This window comes from Apium graveolens, chromosome 4 (genome assembly GCF_009905375.1).
Source record: "Apium graveolens cultivar Ventura chromosome 4, ASM990537v1, whole genome shotgun sequence".
NCBI lineage: Eukaryota > Viridiplantae > Streptophyta > Magnoliopsida > Apiales > Apiaceae > Apium > Apium graveolens.
Window position 1 is genome coordinate 110,874,666 of NC_133650.1, and position 22,490 is coordinate 110,897,155.

The following is a 22,490-nucleotide window of genomic DNA, read 5'->3' on the forward strand; positions in this document are numbered from 1 at the left end:
ACTCGATGTCCACTTGTGAAACATTAAATACCTCGAATATATTTAAAATGATTTCCAAAGATCGTATTCCCTCAACTACATTTCATTACTTGAGCAACGAATATTATTTCAAGTTATCCATTCAATATAGGAGAAATATTCTCCAACGATTATTTATTTCAAACCTGGTTAAGTATATCATTAAAGATTAATTTAATTATTTAAACATAAATTAGTTGGGGAATATTATTTAAAATATTCTTTAAAAATATATTCATTCGAGATCTAATTATTTAATAATTATTAATTATTTATTAAATGATTTAATATGATGAAACCTATTCAAAAATACTCCTGGATTTCAGAAAATCATACGAATACTTTCAGATCGTCGATGAATTTATCTCGACTTATTTAAATATTTGTGCATAGTTTCAAAAGAAACTCCCCCTTATTTATTTATCAGTTGACAACAGTCAACTCACATCCTTAGTACTTCCTCCGAAAATTCTCAGAAGTACATATATATATATACATATCAAGGTGTACCTATCAACAAGCAATATGCTTGGGGAACAATATAAGTTCCAGATATAAGATGGGATTCTTACAAGGACAAGGAGGGGTAAACTCTAGTACTTCGTGGACTGGGGAGATTACCAATTTACTATCACAAGAAGGTATATTATATACCGATGAACATGTGGAGTATGCGTACCTGAGAGGGATGGACGCAAAACCGTGTGTTGAGAGGGATAGACACGAAGTGTGTACCTAAGAGGGATGGACGCAGAAAAGGTCCGAATGCGGCCAGGGTGATAACCGATAAAAAAAAGGGAATCGTCCTTCTACTAGTAGAAAATATTACTATTTCCGTAGTACGACTGATCATCGTATGCGGGGGCTCCAGTGAATATCCTATTCATCTAATTGGAATTGTGATGCAATACCGTAACCCAAGCCTAGGTGCTGGGTTTATCATTAAGGTATTCGCGGGATAATAAATCCACTAAAGATTTTTTTTCAAAAGAAGGTGTGTATCACCAAGGAAAACTAATTTTAAATAAAACACATTTATCATATATGGTATTATACTTGAGTTTATCATACAGTCATTTCATACTGTACCTTATTATGCTAGGCATTATAGCTCACTCTTGCTTTCTTTTAAATATCACAACACAACAGATAAACAGTATGCCGGGGTGGGACTTAGTCGCTTGCAGTCATGGGGAGAATCCCTGGCAGCTTTATCTCAGGTGTGCCAGAGTATCAGATATGTATAAGATATTAGTCGTAATTATTGTAACTTCATGTAGAGGTTACGAATAATTGTTTGAGATCCTGTGAAGTACATTTGAGCATAATAACAGAAGATTACATTTTGTACATCGTTTCTAAGGCTATAACTTGTGTGTGTGTGTGTGCGTGAGATTGGGGTATGTTGGATTATTGAATCAATACAGGTTACATGTGAGTGAAGGATGGCGTGATGACCCAGATTCCTGACCCCGGATTTGGGGAAGTTACAGGAGGCCTCTCTGATAGGTTGTAGACATTAGTGAGGATCGGCCCCCTTGCTTCATGAGCATAATTTTTCATGGCATTTCGGCTCAAGCCGCCAATATAAGGACCTCCTATGATCATATGAATTATTTTGGCCCTTACGGGCCTCTCGGGATTTCCTTTTCCCCCTTTCTTTCTCGCCTTATCATCCTTATATCTTTTAGCTTCTTCAACTACAAATTCTGTCAGAAATCATTTTCTGATCAGATCCTCTATGTGGTCTTTCAAGTGACGACATTCCGCCGTCTCATGTCCATTAGCATCATGGAAAGCACAATATCGAGCCATATCCTTTCTTCCAGGTGGTCCATTTCGGGCTGGTTTACGGAAAATGCCACTTTTGTCCCCAACTTCAAGGATATGCCCTATCGGGGCAGTTAAGGGGGTATACTCCGTATACCTAACAGCCTCCCTTTTAGCGGGGTACTTATAATTCATGCTCCTTTGAGAGTCAGCAGTATTCACCGTAATTGGGGCCTTCTTATCATTCTTCTCTGACCCGTCCGCTTGGTTCCCACTATATGGGGTCGTCCCATACGAGGTCCTACGAGCATACCTCCTTCCTTTAGGGCTATAAGACCTATTCCACTTATTTTTGCTCCAATTTTCTGAGCCTCCTGGGTTATTATCCCTTTTGAGTTTAGGCAACGATTCTCCCACCATCTTGTGGGGTTCTGCCTTGGCATAGAAGGCTGCTAAAGTCCTTGGCTCACGTCGCTGGAGCTCTTTCCAGAAATCCGTTCCTGGATTAACTCCGGCTATCAGAAAATTCTTATAAGTTTCTTCTGAGGCTTTCCTCATTTTGGGCACTTCGTCATTAAAATGCTTAAGGTACTCATTCAAAGTCTCATTATTCTTTTGCTTGATATTAGCCAGCGTATTAGCATGTGGAGCATATGCTACCGAAGCTCGAAATTGGGACAGAAACCTTTCGCTCATTTGACTCCAGGGTCTGATAGAATTAGTTGGAAGTCTCTTAAACCATTGGTGGGCATTGTCCCTCAATGTAGCTGCCAAAAAACGACATTTAGTCAAGTCACTAATTTGGTATACCTCCATCTCCGTGTTAGAACGGCTCAAATATTTCACGGGATCTGTGACCCCACTGAACTTTAGGTCTCCTACCCCCCTGTACGAACGTGAAAGGGGGGAATCTCTCACCCTCTTGGTAAAGGGGGACGTGACAGCCAAATCAGAGCGTGCATGCTTTTCGGCCTTTAGCCTTCTCAGGGCTACCCTCGAGTTTTTCACCTTATTTTGCTTGTCTTCTCCATCCGAGAAGAGACTACCCTCAGCATCTGAGTTATCAGTGGAATCCCTACTAGAGGGTATTACAGAGTTATGATGAGAGCTCGCACTGCGCTCTTCCTCTTCCACTATCGGGGTCTTAGCCGAACGGGATCTTCGGTCCTGGGTGTGAGACCGAGAACCCGATTTCTCCCTATGAGAAGCCCGGGAGACTATTTTTTTTCCTTTGAGACCCCCTCGATGATGACTTTTCCATTTGCTTTCGCCACTCAGCCTTATCTCGCGTCTCAATCAGCGCAGGTCCTTGTTACTCAACTTCTCCCCCATCCTATCAAACACGCTGATGCTACGTGTGGGGGAGCCCTCGGACTCGCGATATTCCTCCTCATCGATATCCCAATCGGGATTTTCCTGATCAGTTTCAACGTCTGAAAATGTTGGTTTCTTCTGATCGTCTTTCGGGTCCTCTTCTTCATCGTCAAAGTTAAGGTGAACCGGCGAGACTTTAGCCTTTTTAGCCTTTTGGCCACTATCATCATATTTTCGCCTCCACCTTTTCATTCTTAGAGACTTCTTCTCCAAGGAAACAATCTTTTGACTCATTTGTACAATCTTCCTGAGGAGCTCCGAATTCGTAACTCCTCCATCTCCTTCCTCGCGGTCGTTATGACTCTCGCTCGGTGTTCGTTAATTACCGGAACTTCCCGACATCTCTCCTCTCTAGAGATTAATTCAAGCACAATATGCCCCTCCTTCTAGCGCCAGAAATGTTGTGAGAGGAAAATGGTACAACACTTTTTAGAGGAAATCGCTGAAATAACGGGAAGTATGTCGGATTTTAGGCCTGATCGTTGGCCTATTCGCGATATCTGTATACGCCCAACTCGCCGGAATCCGGTGGCGAGCAAGGCTGTGTTTGGACTGAATTTGCAAGGTTTCCGAGATATGGTGACTAAATAATTCCTACTCAATCGTAAATGTACTCTAGAGATCTCATAGATTGCTTCTACTCGATTACTAGTAAGAAAATGTGTGTGTGTGTGTAACCCCGCAAATGACCTATATATCCTATATTTATAGGTATCAAGTCCGCATGTAGTTTTATTTGCCTTAGGACCGAAGCCCTGGGCTGTTCTTGATCCTTATCCAGCTAGGTTTAGGTTAGAATAAGAGAGTCCTACTCCTAATACACCTTTAACCCTTATTTATCCTTTATCATTGTAGTTATCCATTAAATGCATGTGTGCTCTATATTTATATTGTACAAATCCGTCTACATGTAGTTGCAATACGTTAGGAGTCGTATTCATCCGGCTATCTCATTGTGGAGTTTGTGTTTAACTGAAACACTGCTTCTGCAGGCCTCTTACCATTGTCTGCATAGCCCAGCTAAGTGCCTTTCTCCGAATACCCTAGTATCTTAGCATATTTCAGAGACCCTGGGGTATTAGGTTACCACCAAGTATGCTCCTAGCTCTCTCTTGCTAATACCCCTTCAGACAGGTAATTCTCATCTTTCATATACCTCACGATAATAATCCATTCGGGTCCAATACCCCTGCTTTGTCATCCACAAAGTCCAATTCTCTCTGTGGGCTATAAATCCGACCCATGTCTGATTTTAGGCACAACACCATTCATTCCCACCCTTTTTTGTGAATTACCGAGCTGCTAACAGTTACTCCCCCTGTCCCATTAAATTCTATACATTACTTTTCGGCACGCTTTTTAATACTTCTTTAAAATATAACTCCAAATTTTTTATTTTTTTTACTTTGAATAAAAGTTTCGTATTTAAACTTTTATTAAAAAAAATTAAAAAATAAATTATGAAACGTATATAACCCCATGGGACGGAGGGGAGGTAGTAGAAGCTACTTAGTTTGTAAGCTACACTTTTTATTCTTCAACCATTATCAAAGTCATCGTCTTGATCAAGAAACTGCTCAAGCTTTATATTGTCTACCAACTGTTTGCTCAAGCTTTATATTGTCTACCAACTGTTTGTTCAAATGCTTCACAGATCTTTTGTTAGTTTTTAGCTTTATATCGTCTACCAACTGTTTGTCTACTCAAGATTTGATTTTTTTACTTGTATTTGTAATCTTTAACTCTCAAACAACATCACAAGATCTAATATTAGTTGTATATTTAGCTTCGAAAGTTGTATCGGTTTATTGAATTAGATGGCTTTCATTGCTGATGCTGCTCTAGGAATAGTGGTTGACGAATTACTTAAACTCGTTATTAAGGTCGGAAAACAAACTTTAAGCTTTAAATCCAATTTCAAAGTCCTAGAGAATACTCTTAAATCAATTACTCCCATTTTTCTTCAAATCGACAAGTTAAACAAAGTTTTGGATCGTCCTAAAGAAGAGACTGCTCAGTTCATTGATCAGTTAGATGGTGCCAAGAAACTCGTGGCCAGGTGCATTAGAATTCAGTGGTGGGAAGTACATAAATTGTACGTTTACTCCAAAAAGTTAGAGGATTTAGATAAATCTATAGTGAGGTTTTTTAGTATAGAAGTGCAAGGTTTTGTGGCTGTCACTAGTTTGAAGGCTTTGGTGGGTATAGAAGAAGTTAATGAGAAATTGGAGTTGATACTTAATCGTTTCAACATTTCGTTAAGTGGGGTTTCCAGTTGGGGCAGTGTCCCGGGTCTGCGTGATCAGGTTATCGGGTTCGATGAGCCCCTAAAAGATTTGAAGAAGATGTTGCTGAAGGATAAGAAGACAGTTACGTTGGTTTCGGCTCCGGGGGGATGTGGTAAGACTACTTTGGCCAAAATGCTCTGTCAAGATCCTGAAATCAAAGGTAAGACATCATCTGCATACTACATTGTGTGTGTGTGTGTGTGTGATATTTGTTGTTTTGTACCTGGTTATTGACTTAGCTTGTGATCGTTGGAAATGAACCAAATAATGGGAATATGGATTGAATTTTTGTGAAGAAAATAATATGGATATAAGTGACAAATATGAGTTGGATGCTTATTTTTTATGATGAGAATTGTGAAGAAAATGGTGGAAGCAAAGAATAATCTCTTCTTTTGAAATTGGAAAGGATTTAAATTTATGATAAAGATTAGATTGGAGGAAGGTATGATATTATTACATACACATCCAAATATTGGTGTAGAGTTCATTGCAATTTTAGCTTATTTTATGTTATCCAGGTGAACTCAACCTTATTTTCTTCATTTGAAAAAAATATTAATTTATCAGATGTGTATTCATCATTTAGAAATCTATGTGATGTAGATGTGAACTGATATGTGTTAGAACATAAGAGTCATTATGATATACACTCGTATAAATGTTAAATGTATATGTGCAAGCGAGGCATTTACTGGTTATTTCGTGAGATGCTATTACAAAAAATTAGTTTGTTTGACGTGTTTCCGTATCCACAGGGATCTTTAAGGACAACATACTCTTTGTGACTGTTACAAAATCAGCCAACATATGTGTTATTGTTCAGAAAATGTTTAACCTTCAAACGCCTGACTTCCAAAATGATGATGATGCAATTAACTGCATGGAGTACTTGCTGAAGCAAAAAGGACCTAGTCCTATACTATTAATACTTGATGATGTTTGGCTTGGTTGGGAATCTGTTATTGACAACTTAAGCTTCACATTACCGTATTATAAGATCCTAGTTACGTCCAGATTCTCTTTTCCAAGATTCAGTCCTGTATACAATCTGAAAATTCTGAATGACCAAGATGCCATGACTCTTTTCCGCCACTCGGCACTTCCAAAAGACGGGAGTTCAAAAATTCCGTATGATCTGGTGGAAAAGGTAGAATCCTAAAACTTGCTTGATGTCAACTTCTCTATTCGACAACATCAAACACAACGTACACATTCATTTGTCCTGGGTACTGAACCAGAACAACTGATATGTTTCTCCTATTAATTTAAATGTTATTAACGTGTCTGCATATGGCGCATACATATCCACATGTGCATCTGACTTCTATTATAACTAATTCATTTGACCATTACCTGTAGACTGTAAATGGTTGTAAAGGATTTCCATTGGCCCTTACAGTGGTTGGACGGTCACTTTATGGGCAACCGGAGGTGACATGGAGACGTGTACTAAAGAAATGGTCTGATGGAGAATCTATATTTGATACCAACAACGAATTGCTTGGCCGTCTCCAAATCAGTTTAGATGCCTTGGATGAAATGGATAGCAGTTCAGTAAAGGACTGCTGCCTGGACCTAGGATCATTTCCTCAAGGTCAAAGAATTTCAGCAACCACTCTTAAGGATATGTGGGCAGAAGGTTACAATTTGGATTATGAGGACATAGATACCTACAGCAATCTTGTTGAACTAGAATTCAGAAATCTTGTTAATATTGTCTGCACAAGGTACTTTCACTTCTTATTTGCAACGAGGCTAACCAATTTACTACTACATTAACAACACAATTATTGCTAAAATGTTAAATGTATTTGACATATCTAATAGTTTATCAATTTTCTGATATTTTCCACTAGGGTTTGGTCCATTATTATGGTAACTTTAAAATATGTATAAAGATTGTGCAATACACTCCTTATAACAATTAATTATACTTGCAAGACCATTCTTGTCATAATATCAATGTGTTTAGTTCTCTCAGTAGCTTACTGACCTGGATTCCTAGGTAACACCTTGATGATGACTAGACTAGGAAACTAGGAAAAAACAATGAGTTATGGATAATTTAATCCATTTTTATATACATCTAGATCTAGCAAAAGAATGTGTCGTGAGAAATATTTTTCATTTGTTCAGGTCTTTAAAAGTTTTTCAGTATCATTATTATTGTACTACATAATTAGCAATATTTTAGTTTTTTTAATTATATTAATAAATGATAGGATTCCTTTCCAGTCTCATGTTTTCATAGAAGGAGATATAAATATTTATATTGTCAGCTTCCACTTGGATGTAATATATCAAATTGATATTTAATTAGATTCGCTTCTCGTTAAGTATAATGTCTCCACTTTGTACCTTGAGATCTACTCCCTCAGTCCCTTCCAATTGTTTACATTTCTGAGAAAGTCTCCGGCACGCATTTTAAGGTGCATAAAAAGTATAGTTATGTAACTTATTTTTACAATTTTCTTTTTCGAAATAAAAGTTAAATGTTTTAATTTTTATTCAGAAAAATAAAATTGTAAAAAAAAAATACAGAACTATACGTAATATGCACCTTAAAATGCGTGTCGGACACTCTCTAAAAAATGTAAACAATTGAAAGGGACGGAGGGAGTAATTTATAACTAGATTAGCAAACATAAAATTTAGTACAATGTGGTTCAGATTCTTACTATATCGCTAATGTACTGAGCAACACATGAACTTGATATTTTTTTGCAGGCAAACAGTGTATGAAGACGATGGATACTGCAGTGAAAATGCTGTCATCCAGCATGATTTGCTTAGGGATCTGATTATCCACCAGAATGACCAAGAACCCATAGAACATAGAAAAAGGCTGATTATAGAGATAACAGGGAATGATTTTCCTAAGTGGTTAACTGTAGGAATGCATCAACCACTCTATGCACGCCTCTTATCAATTTCCACAGGTTTGCTTAAGCACCTAATTTTTAAACTATCTGGAAGATTAACTCTGTCCTTGCTTTGAATTATCGTTTTCTTTATAAAGTGACAGTGGTATTTTTTTTCAGATGAAAAGTTCTCCTCTAGCTGGTTTGACTTGACACTCCCTACAGCCGAGGTTGTGATACTAAACTGTTGTTCAAGTCTTTACACCATACCGAAGTTTATTGATAAAATGAATCAGCTGAAGGTTCTGGTTGTCAAAAATTATGGGTCTTCTTTCTCTAGGCTCTACAACTTTCAGCTTATTAGAAATTTATCAAATGTGAGGCGAATCAGATTGGAACGAGTTTCATTGTCCTCTCTCGATACATCCTTACCTGAGCTGGCGAGCTTACAGAAGATATCCTTTACTCTGTGCGAGATGGGAGAGGCCTTTGAGAATGGTACCATTGACCTATCACTCGTCTTTCCCAATCTACAGGAAATTGAGATCGACTGTTGCGACGACTTGGTAAAATTGCATGGCGGGATTGGTAATATTATTAGTCTTAAGAAGATCAGCATCACCTACTGTAATGAGCTATCTGAACTTCCAGAGGAAATCGGGAGGCTCACTAATCTTGAAGTGCTAAGACTCAGTTCATGTACGAAGCTATTAGAGTTGCCAGAGTCTATGGTGAACCTCCATAAATTAGCATATCTTGATATATCTGATTGTTTAAGCCTGAGTAAGTTTCCCGAAAGAGTAGGGGAGTTGATGGGTTTGAGAACAATCAACATGAGAGGTTGCCAGGGATTATCCGAGCTATATACGTTTCCCCTGTCTATAAAAGATCTAAGGTTATTGGAGAAGGTGGTATGTGACGAAGGAGTGAGTCGTCTATGGAAACCATGTCAGAGTCATCTGAAAAATCTAACTGTTGAAGAGGTAAAAGAAGATGCATTTGAAAGCCTTATGAAGGTTATCTCACCAATTCAGTTTCTTTGACACAAATTAATGCGGTGTACACTGTAAATGCTTCTTTTGCTATAACTTGGCATCAGCGTTGTTGCGATTGACGTTTTCAATTTGGCCCGTCAGTGAGCAAACTCTGTTTGAATTCCATGCTAAACTAAGGAGCTGTAGCGGCTTGACTTTGATATTTATCTATTCAGTTTGTGAACTGTATTATTCTTTGTAACGCAGTAGGTAAGAATGTCAGTGAAGATAAAAATTTATGAATTGTACTATATAATTCTTTAACACGGGAGCTAACAATGTTATTATAGATACAAATGAAATACACTTTGTTGTAGTATTGCTAAAACAGTTCTAGCGTAAATATGTTCTGAAGACCTCCTGGGAGGTTTCTCTGTGTTTTCACCATTTGTATTTAGTATTTAGTACTTCTACTTGTTGTGAGCATGCTGTTTACGACCTTGGTAAAGATATCATAATAATTGTAGGAATCTAAATAACAAGTGGATCCGTGGCGCAATGGTAGCGCGTCTGACTCCAGATCAGAAGGTTGCGTGTTCGATTCACGTCGGGTTCAATTCCCCCACTTTTTGACATTGCCTGCCTGATGTTGTTCTGTTTTCATTGCCGTTAATTTTTTTTACTATTCTTGTTCAATACTATTACTCTCGTAGTCTCCTTTCATTTCACAAGGTAAACTATTACAAAATTCATATCTCCGCGCTCATAACTTAACTCTCTATTCTAATTTTACTTATTTTAATAAATAAATGGTATATTAATAATTTCAATTGCCATTGCATATTTATCAAAATTATCCCCTAATACAACTAAATGTCTCAAATTCACTGTTCAACTAAAGATCAAACTTTCTCTTGTAGTTTATCGTTACCCAAATATCTGATTAAAAATCTAATATTATAACTTAGTCATTAAAGAAAATTGACTTTAACATTTGGCGTCGGAATTACATGAATAAAAAACAAGAAAATTTTAATGGCTCGTCAAACATCCTTTATTTCGCACTTACAACCCGTTTGACAAGTTTACGAAGGGGAGACTTCTCAACATTGCCTAATCCACCATCACCAGAATTGTTGTGGTGACGTCCATCTGTATAGAACTTCTTATCATAATCGTCGTCATCGACATAAATAAAAGCCTCCCGTTAAGAATGCAAAGAATATTTTATTGATAACAAGAGTCGGATCCAATACTCAAACAATAAGAGGTGACGAGGAAGATGTTGGGTATCAACCCAATTTAATTGGTTGTACATGGTAATTTAAGATATAATTGAATTGAATTATAATTGTATGGGTAAATAATTATTATCATAATTGAATTGTGTGATAATTGTCTAGCTAGATAATTATTATCATAATTGAATTTAATAATAATTGTATGGTTAAATAATTAATATTATAATCAGATTAGGTATGTCTTGATACTATATATATATATAGTCATACTAGCCTATAACCCGTGTAATGCACGAACATATTATTATAATATTTGTAATTTTATTATTCTATATAAAAATAAATTAATAAAAATAGTAAATATATATTATTGAGATTAATGAAGTTAAAATATCTACATATTATTTTGTGTGTATTAGATTATTGAAGGATTAAAAATTTAGATAGTAAAAATCTTAATAAGTCCTCCTACTATGGCCTCTATACATCGATTCGTTGTGCGGAAATTGGGAGTCTTAACTAGCAGTGATGTATTTGAATGATTTGGTATTGTTTTATTAGTATTCGTTTTTTTAGTTTTTTTCTTAATTTATTAATTATTTTGTTATATTATAATTTGGATTACTAAATTAATTTTGAAAGTGTTTTGATTCCCTATAAAAGAGGTAAGAAAGAAGTTGGATAAAAATTAATAGAGTTTGTAGTTATATTAGATACATGGTTTAATTTTTATTTTTTTAATTAAATTATATTTGTTTAAATTTTATTTTGGAAGGTATTAACAGACTTTTTAGAAAGATGTTAATGAATAAATCAAACAAAACCATGTTTCGTTTATAATAGTATAGTATAGTATATATTAATTATTTTATTTTATTATAATTTGAATTATTAAAATTAATTTTAAAAGTGTTTGGTTCCCTATAAAAGAGGTAAGGAAGAAGTTGAGTGTGATTGGAAATTGAGTTGGATAAAAATTCATAGAGAGTTGTAGTTATATTAGATACATGGTTTAAGTTTTTTTAATTAAATTATATTTATATAAACTTTATTTTGGATGGTACTAACAGACTTTTTAGGAAGAAGTTAACCAACCGACCAAATGAAACCATATTTCACTTATAATAGTATACTAGCCTATAACCCGTTCCATGCACGACCTGATTATAATATTTGCAATTTGCTTATTATATAATAATAAATTATAAACCTATATGAAAGTGAGAGTCTTGAATATGTGTATGTGGATGTAGATGATTTGCTATTGTTTTTTAGTTATTTCTTGATTTAATAAATATTTTATTATATTATAATTTGAATTAATAAAATTAATTTTGGAAGTGTTTGGTTTCCTATTAAAAAAAAGTTTCCTACTAAGAAAGAAGTTGAGTGCAATTAGATATTAAGCTAGATAATAATTCATAGAGTTTGTAGTTATATTAGATACATGATTTATTTATTTTAATTAATTAATATTTATTTAAACTTTTTTTGGAAGGTGTTAACATATTTTTTAGAAAGGTGTTAACCAACCGACCAAACGAAACCATGTTTCTCTTATAATAGTATAAAATAGATATATTATAATTTGGATTCCTAAAATTAATTTTGAAAGGGCTTGGTTCCCTATAAAACAGGTAAGAAAAAAATTGAGTGTGATTAAAAATTGATAAAAATTCATAGAGTTTGTAGTTATATTAGATACATGGTTTAATTTTTTAATTAAATTATATTTGTTTAAAAAATTGGAAGATATTAACAGACTTTTTAGGAAGATGTTAATCATTCGACCAAACAAAATCATATTTCATTTATAATAGTATAATATATATTAATTATTTTTTTATATTATAATTTGAATTATTAAAATTAATTTTGAAAGTTTTTTGTTCCCTATAAAAAAGATAATGAAGAAGTTGAGTGTGATTAGAAATTAAGTTGGATAAAAATTCATAGAGTTTGTAGTTATATTAGATACATGGTTTAAGTATTTTCAATTAAATAATATTTATTTAAACTTTATTTTGGAAGGTATTAACAGACTTTTTAGGAAGGTGTTAACCAACCGACCAAACAAAACCATGTTTCGCTTATAGTATAATATAGATTATGTTTGATATGTATGCTTAAAAAATATAGTTATCTTAGGTATGTTTTGAAGATGCTTGAGTATTGATTGGCTCATGTATCAGTTGGAACACCAGTAAGTTGTTATTGTTTGATTGGTAAAAGAATGCTCAAGATGTAGAACTTATTTATAGCTCGAGAGCGGATGTTTGAGTACTGCTAGGCTTGAATATTCTAGTTTGGATTGTATTATAGATAATTGTTTTTATTAATAATACAAGTTAGGAAGTGGTATTTTCCGTGTCATATATTTTGTGTGTGTACTCCGCATTGGTCGATTGAATCTCATATGTATGTGTTTGTGTGTGTTCATCCTAACAAGCGGTATCATAGCCAAGTTCGTGTTCGTGGTGAATTGGTTTGGAGGAAAGTTCGAGGTTTTGTTGAAATGGCTGAGTATAATGATGGATTTAATGACAAAAAGCATAATAAAGTGGGAAGAGACAAAGTTATGTGTGGTATGATGGTTGACTTGCACTGTGGATCAATTCGTTCGGACCCGAGATGAAAAATGGAAGGGATCATTGCGATTTTTTCAATGGTTTGATGGTTGATCAACCAGGTGAAATTTTTTGGATGATATTAATGATGTTCATCTAGAGGCCGAAAGATTGTGAAAATAAGGATAGGGTGAATCAGTGATAATAAGAGGCACTCATGGTTGATGCACGTGATTTTGTGGATGAATATGTTGTTATGATGAAGAACAATAGTTTGGAGGTCACTATATGGATTTTAGTTATTCTCAAAAGTTGGAAGTGTGAGATGAATGGATTCTTGTTCCAGGGGAGGCATCGGCGATGAGGCGTTGATATTTTGATGGTTATCGTTCAATCTGATATGGAGTATTGGGTTAAAGGGAAATATATTTGGATATCAACCCAATGTGATTGATTGAGATTGGTGATACACGACATAACTGGATTGAGTAATGATTGTATGGGAAAACAATTATTTTCATATTTGGATTGTGTAATAATTGTCTAGATAGACAATTATTATCATAATTGGATTGGATAATAATTGTATGAATACATAATTATTATTACAAACATATTAGGTATATTTTGGTGACTAAGTTTTGGATGGTCATATATATGTAGTCATATTATGTTTGATATGTATGTTTAAAATATGTAGTAATCTTAGGTATCTTTCGGGAGATACTTGAGCATTGGTTGGAACACCATTAAGGTGTTATTCTTTGATAGGTAAAAGAATGATGTCACATACGACATCAGGACAATTATGTGTATGAAAAGGGGAAAAAACAAAGGTACATAACAAAGATATTGAATTGTATACATACCTGCAGATGAAGAACACATATAATACATAGAAGAATTGTTTATGGGCCTTGCAATGGCTACACAGAGAATGGTCAAATTGGGCGTGAACAGTTATGTGTAAATATTGTAAAAAAGCCTGCACAATTTTACATCTCTATGTAAATTTTATTATTAAAAGCCCATTTTGAACAAAGCCCGCGTAAAATTAAAACATGGTCAACCTAATATAACCTCTCAACCAACTTCACATTGATGTCACTTCATTGTAATCCTATAATTTTAATTTTTTTACCCAAAATTTTATACAATTTTGTTTTAATTTACTTACGGTTACGTGTGCTTCAAAATGAGAAATGAACCAAAACGACACAATTTCAGTAAAAATTGCCAAAAATGTCACTTTTAAAAATCATGACCCAAAATGTCACTTCATAACGTCCTATCGTGTAGCGTTTTGCCCATATATATATATATATATATATATAACACGTTGGCTGCATGCTGTAGCGTTACTTTAGTTGATACTTTGTTTTTCATTTTTTAGCTTTTTATTGTGTGTCGTTTAGGGGCCGGAAACTTATTTGCATGTTTGGCCACCGCATATAAGTCACTTATTGACTTATAAGCCCGTAAGTACTTATTGAGTAGTGTTTGTGTACATAATTTATAAGCGTCCTTCCCGGTCCTCTCGTACTAGGGAATCATATTTTTAACTTATAAGCTGATAAGTCGAATGTTAGGGCCCGTTTGGTGTTTCTTAAAAAATGTAACTTATGACTTAAAGTTGAAAAGTGTCATACAAGTGATATGAAAATCGTAACTTATAAGTTATTTAGGTGTTTGGAAAATTGTACTTATAAGTTGTATATTATTACTTATAAGTGATTTTGGCGTTTGGATAATTCTACTTATAAGTTGGTTTTAAGTTGGTGATGTGTTTGGTAAATGATAACTTATAAGTTATAATTTTTTTAAAAAAATCAAAACTTGAACACATTAAATTCAAATAGAAATATAAAATTCAAAAGATAAAATTTCAAACACAAATTACTAAAAACGAAAAAGTGTAAAAATTACAGGGTTTACGTAATATAAGAAGCAATTTCGTTACGTTTTGCAATCCACATATTATCAGGGTCACCCTCTGTTTCGGTGTCTGCATCCTCATTATTATTTGTCGTGGTAGAATTTTCAGGAATGTAATATTGCTTTCAGCAGCTTGAAACACACTATCTTCAACATTTGACTTTCGAATATAATTGTGAACCGTCATTGTAGCCAAAATGATGTCGGTTTGCGTATCTGTCGAATATGCTCGCATATTTACTAAAATAGCAAATCTAGCTTTCCAAACTCCAAATGTTCATTCAATAACCATTCGACACGAAGAATGAAGATGATTAAATCTTTCTTTTACATTTCGAGGTGCACGTGCAGTACCATTACTCCTACGAAAGTCTTGAATGTGATATCTTATACTTGAACCTTTATACGGAGCCATATATCCTTTTTTGTGTGGATAGCCTGCATCTACAAGATAAAATTTATTTCCAATTGGATTTGGAAAATTAAGTTCTGCTCTAGATTTAGCCTCTGTTAAAATGCGACTGTCGTGCGCGCCGCCTTCTCATGCTGCCCAGGCAAAAGTAAAACACATGTTAAAATCAAACAACGCGAGAATATTTTGTGTTGCATATCCTTTACGACCAAAATAAGGTGTACGCTCTGATTCATGTATCCGACATTTAATATGTGTGTCATCAATAGCTCCAATAGCATTCTGCATTTGAAATTAAAAATAGTTAAAATCAATAATTTTACATCCGTAAATAATAATGTACATGTATTTATGAACTTACTTTAAAATGTGGATAATATTGACGGTGTTGAGGTTTATGATATCCAGCTCCAGTATTATAATTTGATGCAGGAATTATAACATCTTTCGCCATTCGACATATTGCTTCCAAAACAGAATGAAAATGCCGACTAATTGTCTCACCTGAGTGATTAAACATTTCTTGCATTAAGCGATTTCCTGTCCCATGAGCAACTGTCATTAAAAATATTCCAACTTCCTCGTATGCAGTCATTCCACGCGTTGGTACCAATCCATACCATTGAACTAAATTATGACACAATGATTTAAATGCAAACTTAGTAATACGAAAATATTGATAACACCGAGTTTCGTTACCATCTAATATTTCATTTATTAATCTGTTTCCTGTGAGAATTGATGTACGACATGGTCCTTTGTGTATAAACGTGTTATAGTAATAGACCAAAGTATATGCAGCAGCAGTGTATACAGCTTTCCATTCTTGTAAATTATCTTCACTTTCTTCTGGAATTCCATTCCATATATTACCAGTTGATGAAGAAGCGAAAACATTATAAACATTAGTAGTCGATAAATCTGCGAAAACATCATATGTGTTATAAAAATCACCGGAAGTAGTATATGTGTTAGAAGAAGTATCGAAAACATTATTGGAAGACTGGCCAAATTGATTACCGGAATTGGAATATTGGCCAAGTGGATCATAGTATGCCTGTCCACCTTGAAAATATGTAGCATCTTAACCACTGTTATCTTCAGAAGCCGGGCTAAATTCTTCAAAAGGATTGAAATCATGGAAAAAAATTATGATTATGTGTGTCAAAAAGATCCATACAATATAGAGTAATATTCGTGATATGAAGGTAAAGTGTACAAACTGGATGCACTTCAAGATAATATATATACAAATAGCAGTAGCCTCATGTGATTCATCTAATAATTCATAATTTAGTACAGTAAAGCATTGCAACTAGTACATAAAGATACAAATGTCACACAATTCCATACACTCACTATTCCATACGGTGCTCCATCATACACTACTATTACACTATTCCACACATTACTATTACAGCATAAAAATACAAGTACATTATTTAAATATTTTATCAGGATAACAACAATGTGAAAACCTTATCCAACTATTGTCATGATGCAAGTGATTACAATTCACTGCCCTCCCTGTTGTTTCCCAGCCCTTGTAAAATTGTACATTAGCTCTCCGTAACGAATCTCATCATTTTGCACCTTTAGAAAAAGGGTCATATTTCCATTGTCAAGGAGATAGCGCCTAGCATAGAAGTACAGGTCAGAACCAGCCTTCACCTGTTCCATGGAATCAAGGAGATCAACAGCCTCCAGTAAACTCACATCTGAATTAGCTGCCGTTGTTTGGGTACTCCTACAGGACATTGCAGCTACCAAGTCATCAAGTCCCTCGGCTCCAGATTTCTTTCGCTTAGAACCACTGCTCCTGCTAGATTTCAACGAAACTGATGGAAATAAATTAGGTGATGGTTCAATGATGTTGTCATCACTATCGCCACTACCTTCTTTTCCATCATCATCATCATCACCAAGCACCTCTGTGAAGTCCTCTCCCACTTCAAGATTTACAGCAGAATACATAGTTGCAGCTTTCGCTCGTTCACCGGTTGCAACAATATCCCCAAAGAGTGTGTCGTAGTACTGCATGTAGAGAGAAAGATCTTTGTTTCTGTATTTCCCAAATTTTGGATTCTCCTGGTGCAGCAACGTAAAATAATTAATGTGGATGGACTACTTATACAAAGGGACTGCATAATACATAAAATGCAAAACAAGCATACTAACAAAGGCTAAATCTATTCCCACCTTTAAAACAGAACAGGCTAATCCATTGAATTTGACTACAACTAAGACTAGACAATGCAAACCAAGCATACTAATGGATACAAAAAATGCAAAACAAGCATAAGTAAAGCATAAGAAAAGAAACCTACAATTGAAACTTATTTTCGTGTTTGTTGAGAAAAACATAAGTAAATCATGAGTTCCAATTTTACAGACTCCAATCAAACACAAAAATCCTTTTAACATCTGCTGCTATAATTGAAACAACAAGCTGAGTATATAAACATATCGACATCTAAGTCTTTTGACAAGAGAATCATTATATTAAGAGATGTAAATCGCATAAATAGCAAACACAATACTACAAAACTAAATAAATTCATGAAAGAAACATGATAAGTTAATAACATAACACAAAATCAACAAAAATAATAAATATCTTTCGATTTTATACTCATTAGTTAGGTTTATTAACACGGGACTCATTATTTTATGAAATTTTTAATAGCAGACACAGAACCGCAAAACATATATATACATCAGGGGATAACGTAACACCAGACTACATGTCACTGACAGAAACTATCTACACATTCATATTCCCGAGTGCTACAACTACAACACAATTATCATCCCATAAATTTACACACCAAATTAACATAAAACATTAAGCTATATTTATAAACATATTTGATTCCATTCCATGCCAGCGACTGGGCTGCAGATACTGTCTACTCCATGAGTTGGCTCACATTCTCATATTCTTCAACTCAAGCCATGTACATATTTGTTGAATGTTGTAGCCAAATATAAATCCCCAACAGTTTTGTGTTTGTACAAAAGAATGAAACTATTACATTAAGCTTCTTTATTTACATTCCATTCAAAAATCTTTTAACTAACTTAGCCCTATTACCCCCCCCCCCCTCCCAAAAGAAAAATAGATACAAGGCTCTCCTTCCCACCTTTTATAGCCAAATGTCACAAGTTTGAATCACATATTTGTTTCTGTATAATTAAACTAATTTTGATAGAATGCAACCAGACTCTTTCTTCTTACCAACTCTGTCTCCAGCCCTTCAGGTGGCGAAAATGTTTTTGTTTGCAATTACACATCATTGTCACATTATAATATTCTCCAGCATTAAGTAAGTGTATACTAGCCAATCTTAAGACTTGTCAATTGACCCATATATTCATTCAAGACGGCATATAAGATTGTGTAATTTGAAGATTTCAAACTCTCTACTGCAATGTCCCTTGCCATAACCTACATTTTCCTTAATACATCTGACATCTGGTCTGCTGAGCATAAACAGTTAAACACACATGCAAGCGCCATAGAATTGCACATCTGGAGTAATTTAAATGGCAGCTCAGAAGATTGCTACTGAGGAACCAGAAAGGGAGACCGAAGGGGAGTTTGAGGAAAAAAAATAGAACAATAAAAAATCATATACAGAGAGCTAATTCATATTGTAAATTATCGTATATAGTTTATGGTCCTATTTGTTTGACTATTTTTAAGCACGTATTAAATTGTACTAATGCGGGCACTATATAATTGCACTTTCAGGAATTAAGAACACTAACAATAACGAAATCGCAACTCACAATAAAAAATCTGCATATGTGATAAGTGGCATTTTATACCACTTAGAACGTCTTAAAATGGCTTAAATTGGTGTCTTGAAATCAAGTATTTTGTGTATTTGATGCATTTTTCTAGTGTTTATGCATTTCAGGGTTTTAGTTGCATTTCGGGGGAGGAATCATCAAGAATAAGCCTTGGCATGTGTTCACCATTGCGAGAGGAAAGAAACGGGCAGATTACGGTGAAGAAACGGAGCGAAATCAGAATTTTTCCAGTAGAGGTCTGAGCGCCCGCTCAGCATTGCTGAGCGGCCGCGCAGCAAGCTGAACGCCCGCTCAGCTATGCTGAGCGGCCGCGCAGGGTCGGGAAAAAAAACAGATTATTTTAGGACTTCTACTTCTGTTTGGTTTCCAATTCTATGTAATCTGAGTTTTATGGGACTATTATATAAGTAGATTTGAGACGTTTTCACAAGTGTGGATTGAAGAAGATTGTGTTTTTACGCAAGGAGCGAAGGAGATAAGGAAGAAGACCGATTTAGCACACCGCAACGAAGAGGAAGCATATATTCTTGTGATTCTTGTTTCGTTGTAATGTTGGATGCTAGTTTTCTTGCTTTGAACTTATTTACTCTTGTGACGTACTCTGTTTTAATATAATTAGTTTATTTATTATTTTCTTGTGTTTGTTTATCATGATTTCATATGAACCCATGATGACGATAAGTGCTATTATGGGCTAATCGTGATCATGGGGTTGCAACGGATTTATTATGGAATAGTGTGTGATGATTGCATGATATCTAGTATTGGTTGTGCGTATTCGTCTTATGTGCGTCACGAACATATAAGATAGGGTGTTAATCTCTTGTGAAGCGACGGTGGATCTTGAGATTTAGAACTTGCCATGCTAGCATAAGTTCATGTACGTTGTGCATGATTAGTGGGTAACTCTAACAGTTTTATTTGCCCTATGTAATCAAAAGGAATAACTTGTGCTTAAATCGTTGTGTTGTCAATTTCTGTAGACATATGGGAACTCAACATAATTGATGACTATTCAACTTCTATCTTAATTGTGGATGCTTGGTAGAATGGTATTAGTACAATGAAAGTTGGCTTTTATCAGTTTCGTGTTATTCGATTAATATCATCACTGTCACATGCTAAAGATAATAACAATGGCTATAGAAGGAAGTAATAATGAAGTTGTGATCTCATGAGTGTTTTATTATTGATAAATTGAAGTGTTAGTTAAGTGATTAATTAAGTAGTTAATTATAGTTAATATTTAATCAACAATTTTAAGTGTTAGTGTCTTAACATTGAGAAGTAATCATACATTGGTGAGTGAGTTTAATTAGAAAATAATTTAGTCTGAGTCTCTGAGGGAACGAACTAGAAAGTATTCTATATTACTTGCGAACGCGTATACTTGCGTGAATATTAGCGCGTGTTTTCGCCCTAACAAGTTTTTGGCGCCGCTGCTGGGGACTCGGCGTATTTGTTTAGTTTATGTACTTACCATCATTGGTCATTAGGACTCAGTGATTAGGACGTAGTAGTTACTTATTTTTTTTTCCGGTGGTGTTTCAGGTACTTTAGCAAGCGTTTATGCAAACTCGTTCTCGTGCTCGCAAGAGGACTTTAGATACAGCTGAGGAGACAGACGAAGTTCTTGATATTTCGGAGAAGTTAGATTTTGAGGATTCGGATTCAGGAACTGAGCAGAAAGAACCAGTAAACATGGGAGATCTTATTGTTCAAGCTGATCCAGCTCTTATGGATTTTTCTCGGCCTAAAATTGATGATATTCAGTCAAGCATCCTTCATCCGGCTATTCAAGCTAACACCTTTGAAATCAAGCCGGGCACTATTCAGATGGTGCAGAATTCTGTTTCTTTTGGAGGAGCGGCAACTGAAGACCCCAACATGCACATAAGGAATTTTGTCGAGATCTGCAGCACTTTTAAGTATAATGGCGTGACTGATGAGGCTATCAAGTTGAGGCTTTTCCCATTCTCACTGAGGGACAAGGCTAAAGACTGGTTACATTCTGAACCAGCTGGGTCCATCACTACGTGGCAAGATCTTGCGCAAAAGTTTCCAGTGAAGTTTTATCCGATGGCAAAGACTGCTGCTATGAGGAGTGCTCTTACTCAGTTTGCGCAGCAACCTACAGAATCTATGTGCGAGGCTTGGGAACGCTACAAGGAAATGTTGAGAAAATGTCCACATCATGGAATGCCGGATTGGATGGTGATCACTGGTTTCTATAATGGTTTGGGGGCCCAATCTCGGCCCATGCTCGACGCAGCAGCTGGAGGCGCCTTATGGGCTAAAAGCTATACTGAGGCGTATAATCTTATAGAGACGATGGCTGCAAATGAGCATCAAAACCCAACTCAGAGGATGACATCAGGCAAGGTAGCAGGTATTCTGGAAGTTGATGCAGCCACCGCTATTGCAGCCCAGCTCCAAGCGCTATCAATGAAGGTTGATTCTCTGGCTACGTATGGAGTGAATCAAATAGCTATGATTTGTGAGCTTTGTGCAGGTTCTCATGCTACGGATCAGTGTTCTCTTGTCAATGAATCTGTTCAGTATGTGAATAATTATCAGCGACAACAGCAGCCTGTGCCAGCGACCTATCATCCTAACAACAGAAATCATCCAAATTTCAGCTGGGGGAATAATCAGAATGCTATTCAGCCACCATATCAGCAAGGAGTGAGTAAACAGTTTAACCCACCTGGATTCCAGCAACCACAGCAGTATGCTACAAGGCAATCATATCCTCAACAGGGAAGTGCAGCTGCACCTACTAGTGCTGATTTTGAGGAACTTAAGCTGTTGTGCAAGAGTCAGGCGGTTTCTATCAAGACCTTGGAAAATCAAATCGGTCAATTAGCCAATGCAGTGCTCAATCGTCAACCTGGCACTCTTCCTAGTGACACGGAAGTACCAGGTAGGAAGGAAGCTAAAGAGCAAGTCAAGGCTATTACCTTAAGGTCTGGAAAAGTAGCTGATGCTGAAAAGGCAAAAGAAGTAGAAGCTAAAATTAGAGGTGAAGAATCTACGCAAAAGGAGAAAGCGGCGGAACCAAGGAAGACTATTGTTGAACACACTCTGCCTGAGGCTAATACAGGGGAGAAACAACTCTATCCTCCACCACCTTTTCCTAAGAGATTGCAGCAACAAAAGCTGGATAGACAGTTCGGGAAGTTTCTGGAGGTGTTCAAGAAACTTCACATCAATATACCTTTCGCTGAGGCT

General features: G+C 35.5%; 2 protein-coding genes and 2 non-coding genes across 4 annotated transcripts; 2 read left to right on the forward strand and 2 right to left on the reverse strand.

Annotated features, from left to right (window-relative positions):
* Nucleotides 1–1,737: 1,737 nt before the first annotated feature.
* Nucleotides 1,738–2,604, reverse strand: LOC141718863 (uncharacterized). The gene has a single exon (XM_074521239.1). The coding sequence runs from the start codon at nt 2,602–2,604 to the stop codon at nt 1,738–1,740; it is 867 nt and encodes a 288-aa protein (XP_074377340.1).
* A 2,064-nt stretch (nt 2,605–4,668) lies between these two features.
* On the forward strand, nt 4,669–9,684 carry LOC141719022 (putative disease resistance protein At5g66900). The gene is made up of 5 exons (XM_074521402.1): nt 4,669–5,610; nt 6,209–6,600; nt 6,813–7,180; nt 8,181–8,392; nt 8,495–9,684. Exons 1-5 carry the CDS (start codon nt 4,980–4,982, stop codon nt 9,355–9,357), a joined length of 2,466 nt encoding a protein of 821 aa, XP_074377503.1. The 5' UTR covers nt 4,669–4,979; the 3' UTR covers nt 9,358–9,684.
* Nucleotides 9,685–9,832: 148 nt separating this feature from the next.
* Nucleotides 9,833–9,904, forward strand: TRNAW-CCA (transfer RNA tryptophan (anticodon CCA)). Its single transcript has one exon. It is a non-coding gene; the product is annotated as a tRNA-Trp (tRNA).
* An 11,449-nt stretch (nt 9,905–21,353) lies between these two features.
* LOC141722305 (small nucleolar RNA R71) lies at nt 21,354–21,460 on the reverse strand. The gene has a single exon (XR_012575323.1). It is a non-coding gene; the product is annotated as a small nucleolar RNA R71 (small nucleolar RNA).
* Between the last annotated feature and the right edge of the window lie 1,030 nt (nt 21,461–22,490).

Bases quoted from the DNA above. Each gene is read 5' to 3' on its own strand.
- LOC141718863 (XM_074521239.1), bottom strand. From the start codon at position 2,604: ATGGAGGTATACCAAATTAGTGACTTGACTAAATGTCGTTTTTTGGCA.
- LOC141719022 (XM_074521402.1), top strand. From the start codon at position 4,980: ATGGCTTTCATTGCTGATGCTGCTCTAGGAATAGTGGTTGACGAATTA. The intron at 5,611-6,208 runs GTAAGACATCAT...CCGTATCCACAG, and splicing joins TCAAGATCCTGAAATCAAAG to GGATCTTTAAGGACAACATA. The intron at 6,601-6,812 runs GTAGAATCCTAA...CATTACCTGTAG, and splicing joins CGTATGATCTGGTGGAAAAG to ACTGTAAATGGTTGTAAAGG.